Source organism: Vicia villosa, linkage group LG1, assembly GCF_029867415.1.
Source record: "Vicia villosa cultivar HV-30 ecotype Madison, WI linkage group LG1, Vvil1.0, whole genome shotgun sequence".
NCBI lineage: Eukaryota > Viridiplantae > Streptophyta > Magnoliopsida > Fabales > Fabaceae > Vicia > Vicia villosa.
In genome coordinates, this window is record NC_081180.1 from 79,835,251 (window position 1) to 79,846,833 (window position 11,583).

General features: G+C 36.6%; 2 protein-coding genes across 2 annotated transcripts; both read right to left on the bottom strand.

Moving 5' to 3' along the window:
* Positions 1-7,856: 7,856 nt before the first annotated feature.
* LOC131610435 (agamous-like MADS-box protein AGL62) lies at positions 7,857-8,489 on the bottom strand. The gene has a single exon (XM_058882391.1). The coding sequence runs from the start codon at positions 8,487-8,489 to the stop codon at positions 7,857-7,859; it is 633 nt and encodes a 210-aa protein (XP_058738374.1).
* Positions 8,490-10,449: 1,960 nt separating this feature from the next.
* LOC131610444 (agamous-like MADS-box protein AGL62) lies at positions 10,450-11,082 on the bottom strand. Its single transcript, XM_058882399.1, has one exon. It carries the CDS (start codon positions 11,080-11,082, stop codon positions 10,450-10,452), a length of 633 nt encoding a protein of 210 aa, XP_058738382.1.
* Between the last annotated feature and the right edge of the window lie 501 nt (positions 11,083-11,583).

Genomic DNA, 11,583 nt, shown 5'->3' on the forward strand with positions numbered 1-11,583 from the left:
ATTTAATTAATACGGGGTATTACATCCTCCCCCACTTAAATAGAAATTCGTCCTCGAATTTAAGAATTACCTGAAAAGGTGAGGGTAAGCATCCCGCATTTCCGATTCAAGTTCCCATGTAGCATCGCCCGGATGCGTCACATCCCACTGAACCTTGACAAGAGGAATCTCCTTGTTGCGTAACACTTTAGTCTCTCTTCCTACGATACGGCTCGGTAAGGGTTCAAAAGTCAAATCTGATTCTATCTCAATTGCATTTGGTAACACCGGCTGGAGAGGATCGGGAATAAACTTCCTCAGTTGAGACACGTGGAAAACATCATGCATTTCTGATAGAGAAGGTGGTAAGGCTAAACGGTAAGCTACTTCACCAATCCTCTCTAGAACCTCATACGGTCCCACGTATCTCGGACTTAACTTCCTTGACTTAAACGGTCCTTTCAACCTCAACCTCGGAGTAACTTTCAAAAATACATGGTCACCTTCCATAAACTCCAAAGGTCTCCTACGGTTATCCGCATAACTCTTCTGACGATCCTGTGCTTGTTTAACCTTCTCACGAATCATTCTAATCTTATCCGTGGTCTCTTGAATAATTTCGGGTCCCAAAATTCTATCATCACCAATTTCTGACCAACACAACGGTGTTCTACATTTTCTCCCATATAATGCCTCATAAGGTGCCATACCGATACTCGCATGATAACTGTTATTGTAAGCAAATTCAATCAATGGTAAAAGCTCCTTCCAATTTCCTCTACTTTCAAGCACACACGCTCTTAACATATCCTCCAAGGTTTGTATCGTCCGTTCCGTCTGACCATCCGTTTGAGGGTGGTTCGACGTGCTCAAACATAATTTAGATCCCATCGCTTGCTGAAAAGCTCTCCAAAACCTTGAAGTAAACTTTGGATCTCTATCCGACACAATACTAGAGGGTACACCGTGCAACTTCACAATCTCTGCGATAAACAACCGTGCAAGATGACTTGCCTTGTAAGTAGTCTTCACGGCTAAGAAATGTGCAGATTTCGTCAACCGATCTACAATCACCCAAATAGAATCATATCCACCTTGAGTACGAGGTAAACTAACCGCAAAATCCATTGAAATACTATCCCACTTCCATATTGGAATCTCTAGTGGTTGTAACAATCCACCCGGCCTTTGATGTTCAATCTTTACTTGTTGGCACACCGCACACTCTGATACGTACACTGCGACATCTCTTTTCATTCCGGACCACCAATAATCCCTTTTTAAATCTTGGTACATTTTTGAAGAACCCGGATGTATCGTGAAAGCACCCTTGTGAGCTTCATCCAAAATCCTTCTTTTCAATAACGCATCGTCCGGAACACACATCCTCTGATTAAACATAATCACCCCATCTGTAGCTCGAGTAAAACCTGGTTGAACCAACACCTCTTGTAACTTAGTATCAGACGCTTGTGCTTGTTGGATGTCGTTTCTCAAAGTAGAATTTACATTCAAGTTTCCCATCAATACTCCATTTTGGGTCCAAACAAATTGAAGGTTGAGATCTCGAAATTTCTCCAATAATGCATACTCTGACATCATCAATTCGGCCCTCTTTAACACCTTCCGACTCAAAGCATCCGCCACTTTATTTGCTTTGCCTGGATGATACTTCAAGTCAAAATCATAATCCTTTAAGTATTCCATCCACCGCCTCTGACGCATATTCAACTCCTTCTGGTCGAATAGGTACTTTAAACTCTTGTGGTCGCTGAACATTTCAAAATGAACTCCATACAAGTAATGACGCCACACCTTTAGGGTAAAAACAACCGCAGCCAATTCTAAATCATGAGTTGGATAATTCTCTTCGTGAACCTTTAACTGTCGAGATGTGTATGCTACCACCTGACCATCCTGCATCAAAACCCCTCCTAATCCCTTCTTGGAAGCATCGCAAAATACTTCATAGGACTTATTTGGGTCAGGAACGATCAAAACAGGAGCAGTCGTCAATCTTTCCTTCAAGCTCATGAAACTCTGTTCACACCCCGAATCCCAATCATAAGGACACTCCTTCCGAGTAAGTCTAGTCATTGGTAAAGCTAATTGAGAAAACCCTTTTATAAATCTTCTGTAGTAGCCGGCTAAGCCCAAGAAACTTCGGACTTCTGAGACATTGCTCGGTCTCTCCCAATTAATTACCGCTTCGATTTTTGTCGGGTCCACTGCCACACCTCCTTGAGATATAACGTGACCAAGAAATCTTACCTCTGTCATCCAAAACTCACACTTACTTAACTTAGCAAACAATTGATTTTCTTGCAGTACCGACAGAACAATCCTCAGGTGTTCTTCGTGCTCTTGTGGAGTACGAGAATAAATAAGAATGTCATCGATAAAGACTACCACAAATTGATCTAAGTAAGGCTGAAATAACCGATTCATATAATCCATGAAAACAGCTGGAGCATTCGTAACACCGAAAGGCATCACCAAGAATTCGTAATGACCATAACGGGTTCTAAATGCAGTCTTTGGCACATCTGAGCTCTTCACACGGATTTGGTGATAACCTGACCGCAAATCAATCTTCGAGAACACACAGGCTCCTTTCAATTGATCTAACAAGTCGTTTATCCTAGGCAAAGGGTATTTATTCTTGATGGTGGCCTTATTCAACCGACGGTAATCAATACATAGTCTCATCCCACCATCCTTCTTCTTTACTAACAACACTGGAGCTCCCCACGGTGAGACACTAGGTCGCACAAAATGTTTAGCCATCAGTTCTTCCAATTGCCCCTTCAATTCTCTTAATTCAAGTGGTGCCATCCGATACGGAGAAACGGATATAGGAGCCGTTCCCGGTACCAGGTCAATAGAGAATTCCACTTCCCTTTCCGGAGGAAGAGAAGTGACATCCTCGGGAAAAACATCGGAAAATTCTCTAACGACAGCAATTTGTGAAACCTCTAACTTGTCACCCGTCTCCTTAGTGAGAACCAACAGAACAGACTTCTCTTTCTCAAACAAGAAATTAATCATACCTACCGTACCTTCTAGTATAGTAGTCAACACATCCTTCGGAGTAGCTTCTTCAGTTGGAATAATGATTAACTTCTCTTCACACCCAATGAACACCGAATTAGCAGAAAGCCAATCCATTCCCAATACAACGTCTACCTTCTTAAGTGGTAAGCAAACAAGATCAATCTGGAAATTCCTACCACCCACAGATAACACACAATTTTCACACACCAACGGTGTCTCTACCATCTCATCCATAGCAGTAGTAACCGCCATAGGAGGAAATAAAGGAGTAGCTTGCAACCCAAGTCGCTTCATACATTGCAATGACACAAAAGAGTGTGTTGCTCCACAATCAAATAGAACAAAACAAGAATGCCCATTAATGAAACACGTACCCGCAATCAAAGAGTTATCACCCTTGGTCTTCTTAGCATCCAAGGTATAAACTCTACCAGTACCTCTTCCTTGAACTTGATTCCTATTCTGAGGACAATTCCTAGCCATATGCCCTTCTTGATGACAATGGAAACATTTCGCCCCTTCAAAGGCACATCTTCCAAGGTGATTCTTACCGCAACTACGACACACCGGAGGTGCACTAGACCGAGGACCTTGCACTTGCTTTCCTTTGAAAGCTTGTGGCCTAGGTCGAAATTGTTGGCTTGGCCTTCCTCTTTCATATTGATTCTTCTTCTTCAAATCTTCCTCAGCTTGAACTTTCTTCAAACTAGTCTCGGCCACATAACATTGTCGCAACAACTCTGTATAAGTAGTGAACTCCCTCTGGGACACACTATGTGAGATATCAGCCCTTAAACCAAACAGAAACTGGTCCACCTTCCAACCCTCATCAGGAGCATACGCGGCCTGCCTAGAGTAAGCAGCCAAAATTTCAAACTTCTCAGCATAAGTAGCTACTGACATATTGTCCTGCCTTAACTGCTGGAACTCCAACTCCTTCTTAGTCCTCAGTGAACTAGGAAAGTATTTCTCCATAAAAGTGGTCTTGAAATTCTCCCATTCCTTAGGTACTCCCTGAGTAATCATCAAAGCAGAAGCACCCTTCCACCACCTCATAGCTGGACCTTTCAGCGAATGAGAAGCAAACACTACCTTGTCCTCTTCACTACAATGCACGATCTCAAAGATTCCTTCTACATTGGCCACCCACTCATGCGCCTTTATAGGATCTAATCCACCATGAAATTCCGGAGGATTCATGCGAATGAAATCTCTATAAGTCCCACCTACAGCTTCGGGCACAACCACTGGAGCATTATGACCGCCATTCATCTGTTGCATCATCTGCAGCATGAACTGATTCTGCTGCTGTTGCATCTGTTGCATGAACTGGGGCCATGGAACATTCGCACCGCCATCCGGTGTATTCACTTGTGGAGGTCGTGTGGGGGGTCGACCACGAGTCCTGCGTCCGTCCGCCATGTTCCTGGAGGTTATCAAAATGGGATTAAGTTGATCAGGCTCAATGCCATAGTCATAACACAACAAAACTCATGGGAACACAACACATCTTGGACAGAAGAAACACTTATAATATCTCATGGCTAGGTCGAGGATACGACCTGCTCTGATACCAACTGTAACACCCATATATAAATACATGCATCAAATCATATAAGTATACATGAATCCAAGTATTTGGTACTGAAATACCAATAAGTTCCTAGACAACACATTATACATATAAATGCCCAAATACTAAAGTTCTACACAATGGCATAATACATACAAGATGTTCAAAATAAAAAGCTAAGAACTAGATCAGACAATGATCTCAAAAGAACTCCACAACGGAAGCTTCGCCATATCCAAAATAAGAACAAGGAATAAGGAAATCAAACTTCTTTCTCCTTACCCTTCGCGGAACCTGTAGTACCTGAAATCAATATATAATGGGGTGAGATATAAAATCCCAGTGAGTTCCCTATCCTATGGATCCTCTCGGCTTTACAAGGTTCTAATCTATAAGTCTCAAGTCATAAGGAACTAGACCTTGAGTTCTCACACTAACATTATATGGAATCATACTTAGAGTTCAACAACTCAACACAAGATTATTAATCGGAAACCAATACCAAGGCATCCCCATATTCCCGTCCCCTTCTACGTCTAGGAGGTGGCACGAGTCATGAATCCTTTGGAAAAATCTTGACATACGAAATGGATTCGGACTCATGAGCCTTTCCCCATGAATCGTCACTTCACATGGCCCGTACACCATCACAAGTCTCTACCCGTAGGTTCCATTCGTACACAAAAGCGGGAATCAAACCTGCCAAGATTATGTGCCCTTCCGCACGGTGAATGCCTGTTAGCATTCAAAGAAAAAATAAAGAGTAAAGAAAATACTACGGTTCCGATTAATACTTCAACAATGGTGATCGCTTCCGCAAACCACTAGGCCTGTTAGCCTTTCATACTTTGGTGACCGCTCACGCAAATCACTAGGCCTGTTAGCCTTTCCTCATAAGATTCAAAACACGTATGTTCCATATAATGTCTCATCCTAGGTTTTCTTTGTTAAGCTATAAAACCTAACAATTCCTAGTTTTTCCTCACTTATCCTTTATTCACATAACAATGAAGTTATTCAACCCTCTTGATATAAACATTTATAACAAGGTATACTAATCCACCTGCAATAGAACTCAGTAACAATTATAGAATACACAAGTATCATACTAAAAGCATAACGTTCTCAAGAATTCGAACGAAAACCAACCCAAGTACTCAAGCAATTTCCCGATTCTCGATTAAATAATTCTCCCTTTGTTCCCAAAACCTATACTACTAGAAAGTACACGCTTCTAGCTTCCTATCACTTCGAACGGTGATTAAAACAGAGTTATGGTTCAAAAGTTATGCTTGAAACAATTTCCATTAAGCTAAGAAAAATTGGTTAAGGAAGCTTCAGTTCGCGCCGCGCAACAACTAGGTCGCGCCGCGAACCCTATGGCAGAAGCAAACCACTATAATTTCTAACACTGTTCGCGCCGCTAACTAATCTACGCGCCGCGAACCCTATGGCAGAAGCAAAGCTCTAAAGATTTCCAACTGTTCGCGCCGCGACACCCAGTACGCGCCGCGTGCTGAAGGCAGAAACAGAACCCCTAAAACCTGCATAGTTCGCGCCGCGCAGCCCCGTTCGCGCCGCGAAGCGCGCGAGAATTCAGTTCTGAGTTCTGTTCAGCCACCACTTTCCATGGTTCAAAACCATCTAAACCTGTTCCAAATCAGATTAAGGCATGGATACAAACTATAGTTGATCTATTCATGGATTATAATCACTTTGCTCAAGAACATTGATGAATTTGTCCAAAAACCTAGATTTCCTCTATACAAAACCCTAAATCAAAACTTATGATTTCTTATCCACAATCAAAGCTATAAGTTTCTAACTAGAACCCACCTCGATTAAGAGTCGTTGATGTCGAAGATGAGTTGATTCGGCGGAGAAATGATCGAAATCCAAGCTTCCCTCTTTCTCTTTTGCTCCTCCTTCTCTCTACTCCTTCTCTCTAGAATCTTGTTTTGTTTTAAAGAATGAGAAAGAAATAGAAAGAAAAGGATATAAGAAAAATATCTTTTAAGTTAACACTACTAACTTAATGTCCAAAAGCATCTCTATCGTATCAATTGATAAAACCTCAGTGTCAGTTAATACATTAGAGCATTTAATTAATACGGGGTATTACATATAAAATTGATGGTATGAATATTATAATTATATCGTATTTAAACCTTAATTTCCTTATGGTTCTAATATAATAAAATTATTGCATTTACTCAACTAGATTAAGTGATTTTTCTACCTTTTTATAATAGGAGAATTTTCCATCTCTTTTTAGTGTGATTGTGCAACTTTTTTGTTTATAAATTATTTTATCTTTCCACAAAGTGTCAATTTTAAGTTCACAATAAAGAGAATTTATATATGTATTTTCCAACACTATGGGATTGTCACATATGGTCTAATTTTATTTTATTTTATAGATTTTACACTTAAACATGTATTAATTTTAAGTGTCAAATTTTTAACGCCACACAATTCACACATTAGAAGTTTTAAAATCTAATGGTCTAAAAATTTAATGATTTCAACTTTAATTATTTTAAATTAAAAAATTTAATTTGAATGGTTCGATCTTGACTGGACATCATTAATACTCCAAATACCATGGTAATTAAAATCGTACCGGTTCAAAGTCCGGTTCGATTTTGATTACCTTGCCAAATACGTGTACAACGATTGCTGAGAAACTCGGTGTGTCACAAAAGCTTAGCACACTCTATAATGAGCTTGCATATAATCCTATGCCAAATATACAATCTCGAGCAGAAGTTAAGCTCCACAATTAAAATATGAAATCAGTTGAAAGTACTCCTTATATGTGAAACCCAACAACATTAAATTACCACGATGTCTCTAAAACTATACACAATATGCATTTATCCCACCATTAAACACCTACTCATCCATAAATGAAAAAAGAAATTATCAATTATTATAGATGTGTAGTAAGAAAATGAACTAATACAAATAATAGTAATTAAAAGACATAGGCACATGTACCGTCCGCTGTGTATAAATATATAAGAGAAAAAACATAATAATATGTTATACTAGTTATTGATTCTTAATTTTAAAAGATAATAAAATTATCATTAAGCATACGAAGTATGCGATCAACATAAACAAAATTTAGACAAAAATAAGCATAGAAAAGAACCAATAACGTAAAATGGTTTTTTAATTCCATTTTGTTGAAGCCATGGTGATGTTTTCTTGATCCATAACATAACTAAGGATGCAACACGTGGTTCTAAAAATATTGTGGTGAAAACATTTGACCTTGTTTAGGAATTAATTGGTGCTTGAAAGGGATGCTAGAGGATGAAGCATTGTCAACATAAAATGGAAGAGTTTGAGTAGAAGTATCATGAATTACACGCCTATCACCTTGTTGTGAAACAAGATTCTTAAGCTCCTCCAAAGCCTTCTTGAATATTTCAAGTTGAGCCCAATTCATCCTATCAATTGAACAAGTCCCCCAAAACCGAGCCTTAGCCGCTTTGCACATATGGCTTAATTCAGCACCAAGAATCTTTTCAACATCTAGTGTGTTGTTGATTTGAGCCAGCTTAGCATTGAGATCACACGCATTAGCTCTACGACGAGCCTCAATGAATTTCATGGTGTCATTGTTTTCGGGTGGAACTCGAGAGAGATATCGATCTATGACTAAATCAATATTAGGGTGACCAAAAGAAAATACCTTTTCAGTTGGTGAGAATACAACAAGAGCGATTTCTGCATCACATAGGGTGCAAAGTTCACTAGCTTTCTTGAAGAGTCCGCTACGACGTCTTGAGAAAGTCACTTGCAGGTTACTCTCGTTGCTCATCTTTTTCATTTCGATCTTTTGACGGCCTCGACTTTTCCTTCCGCTTGACATGATCAGAGCATAACAGAAATAAGAGAAAAAATGGTGTGTTTGTAACTTTAGATTAGAAATGACATAAAGATAATTGGGTATGAAGGAGTCATTTTATAGCCAAATTTTGTGTCTATGTATTTTCATTCTGGTATTGTGATTTGACTTAGAAAACCAAATAACGGAAATATATTTCAAACGTCGTACCTTTTCGTAACATTTAAAATTTACTACATTAAGAATTCTTATTAAATCTCTTTTTAAATAGCTTATATGACAGAAAAATTAATGTAAGAAAAAATGGCGCTATTTTGACAATTTGTATATATTTTAGTTTATTTAGAAAAATTAAAAAGTTGCATTTAAATATTTTCATGAATTTGAAAATTCAATCATATTATTATTGTCTTTACTTTAGAATCTCAAATTTCCAATGCATTAAATGAATTTAGTTTTTCGTACACGGTTAAAATATCCGCCACAAAATTTGTTTTATTTTTTGAAACATATTTTTAAAAACTGATATAGATGTACAAATGATTTGAAAAATAGTATTATCAAACTTTAAAAATATATTAATTAAGATTATAAAATAAAACATTTCGAATTAAATAATGGTATATGATAATACGAGTCTGTTAATTAAATAAAATGAATGCGAATAATTCAATTTCTAAAAACAAAGTAGCATTTAGAAATCACAATTTATTATTTTTTCTTTTTGAATTTATTTTATCAATACCACATGAGATGAGATTCGAAAGACAAGAGGCAACTCTAAAAAAAGTCATAGTTAAATTATTGACAAAAATACGTCAAATGTAAAAATTAATTTTAAAATGCCATGATTCATATATAAAATTGATGGTATGAATATTATAATTATATCGTATTTAAACCTTAATTTCCTTATGGTTCTAATATAATAAAATTATTGCATTTACTCAACTAGATTAAGTGATTTTTCTACCTTTTTATAATAGGAGAATTTTCCATCTCTTTTTAGTGTGATTGTGCAACTTTTTTGTTTATAAATTATTTTATCTTTCCACAAAGTGTCAATTTTAAGTTCACAATAAAGAGAATTTATATATGTATTTTCCAACACTATGGGATTGTCACATATGGTCTAATTTTATTTTATTTTATAGATTTTACACTTAAACATGTATTAATTTTAAGTGTCAAATTTTTAACGCCACACAATTCACACATTATAAGTTTTAAAATCTAATGGTCTAAAAATTTAATGATTTCAACTTTAATTATTTTAAATTAAAAAATTAAATTTGAATGGTTCGATCTTGACTGGACATCATTAATACTCCAAATACCATGGTAATTAAAATCGTACCGGTTCAAAGTCCGGTTCGATTTTGATTACCTTGCCAAATACGTGTACAACGATTGCTGAGAAACTCGGTGTGTCACAAAATCTTAGCACACTCTATAATGAGCTTGCATATAATCCTATGCCAAATATACAATCTCGAGCAGAAGTTAAGCTCCACAATTAAAATATGAAATCAGTTGAAAGTACTCCTTATTTGTGAAACCCAACAACATTAAATTACCACGATGTCTCTAAAACTATACACAATATGCATTTATCCCACCATTAAACACCTACTCATCCATAAATGAAAAAAGAAATTATCAATTATTATAGATGTGTAGTAAGAAAATGAACTAATACAAATAATAGTAATTAAAAGACATAGGCACATGTACCGTCCGCTGTGTATAAATATATAAGAGAAAAAACATAATAATATGTTATACTAGTTATTGATTCTTAATTTTAAAAGATAATAAAATTATCATTAAGCATACGAAGTATGCGATCAACATAAACAAAATTTAGACAAAAATAAGCATAGAAAAGAACCAATAACGTAAAATGGTTTTTTAATTCCATTTTGTTGAAGCCATGGTGATGTTTTCTTGATCCATAACATAACTAAGGATGCAACACGTGGTTCTAAAAATATTGTGGTGAAAACATTTGACCTTGTTTAGGAATTAATTGGTGCTTGAAAGGGATGCTAGAGGATGAAGCATTGTCAACATAAAATGGAAGAGTTTGAGTAGAAGTATCATGAATTACACGCCTATCACCTTGTTGTGAAACAAGATTCTTAAGCTCCTCCAAAGCCTTCTTGAATATTTCAAGTTGAGCCCAATTCATCCTATCAATTGAACAAGTCCCCCAAAACCGAGCCTTAGCCGCTTTGCACATATGGCTTAATTCAGCACCAAGAATCTTTTCAACATCTAGTGTGTTGTTGATTTGAGCCAGCTTAGCATTGAGATCACACGCATTAGCTCTACGACGAGCCTCAATGAATTTCATGGTGTCATTGTTTTCGGGTGGAACTCGAGAGAGATATCGATCTATGACTAAATCAATATTAGGGTGACCAAAAGAAAATACCTTTTCAGTTGGTGAGAATACAACAAGAGCGATTTCTGCATCACATAGGGTGCAAAGTTCACTAGCTTTCTTGAAGAGTCCGCTACGACGTCTTGAGAAAGTCACTTGCAGGTTACTCTCGTTGCTCATCTTTTTCATTTCGATCTTTTGACGGCCTCGACTTTTCCTTCCGCTTGACATGATCAGAGCATAACAGAAATAAGAGAAAAAATGGTGTGTTTGTAACTTTAGATTAGAAATGACATAAAGATAATTGGGTATGAAGGAGTCATTTTATAGCCAAATTTTGTGTCTATGTATTTTCATTCTGGTATTGTGATTTGACTTAGAAAACCAAATAACGGAAATATATTTCAAACGTCGTACCTTTTCGTAACATTTAAAATTTACTACATTAAGAATTCTTATTAAATCTCTTTTTAAATAGCTTATATGACAGAAAAATTAATGTAAGAAAAAATGGCGCTATTTTGACAATTTGTATAAATTTTAGTTTATTTAGAAAAATTAAAAAGTTGCATCTAAATATTTTCATGTATTTGAAAATTCAATCATATTATTATTGTCTTTACTTTAGAATCTAAAATTTCCAATGCATTAAATGAATTTAGTTTTTCGTACACGGTTAAAATATCCGCCACAAAATTTGTTTTATTTTTTGAAACATATTTTTAAAAACTG

Coding starts and splice junctions, on each gene's coding strand:
- LOC131610435 (XM_058882391.1), bottom strand. CDS start 8,489: ATGTCAAGCGGAAGGAAAAGTCGAGGCCGTCAAAAGATCGAAATGAAA.
- LOC131610444 (XM_058882399.1), bottom strand. CDS start 11,082: ATGTCAAGCGGAAGGAAAAGTCGAGGCCGTCAAAAGATCGAAATGAAA.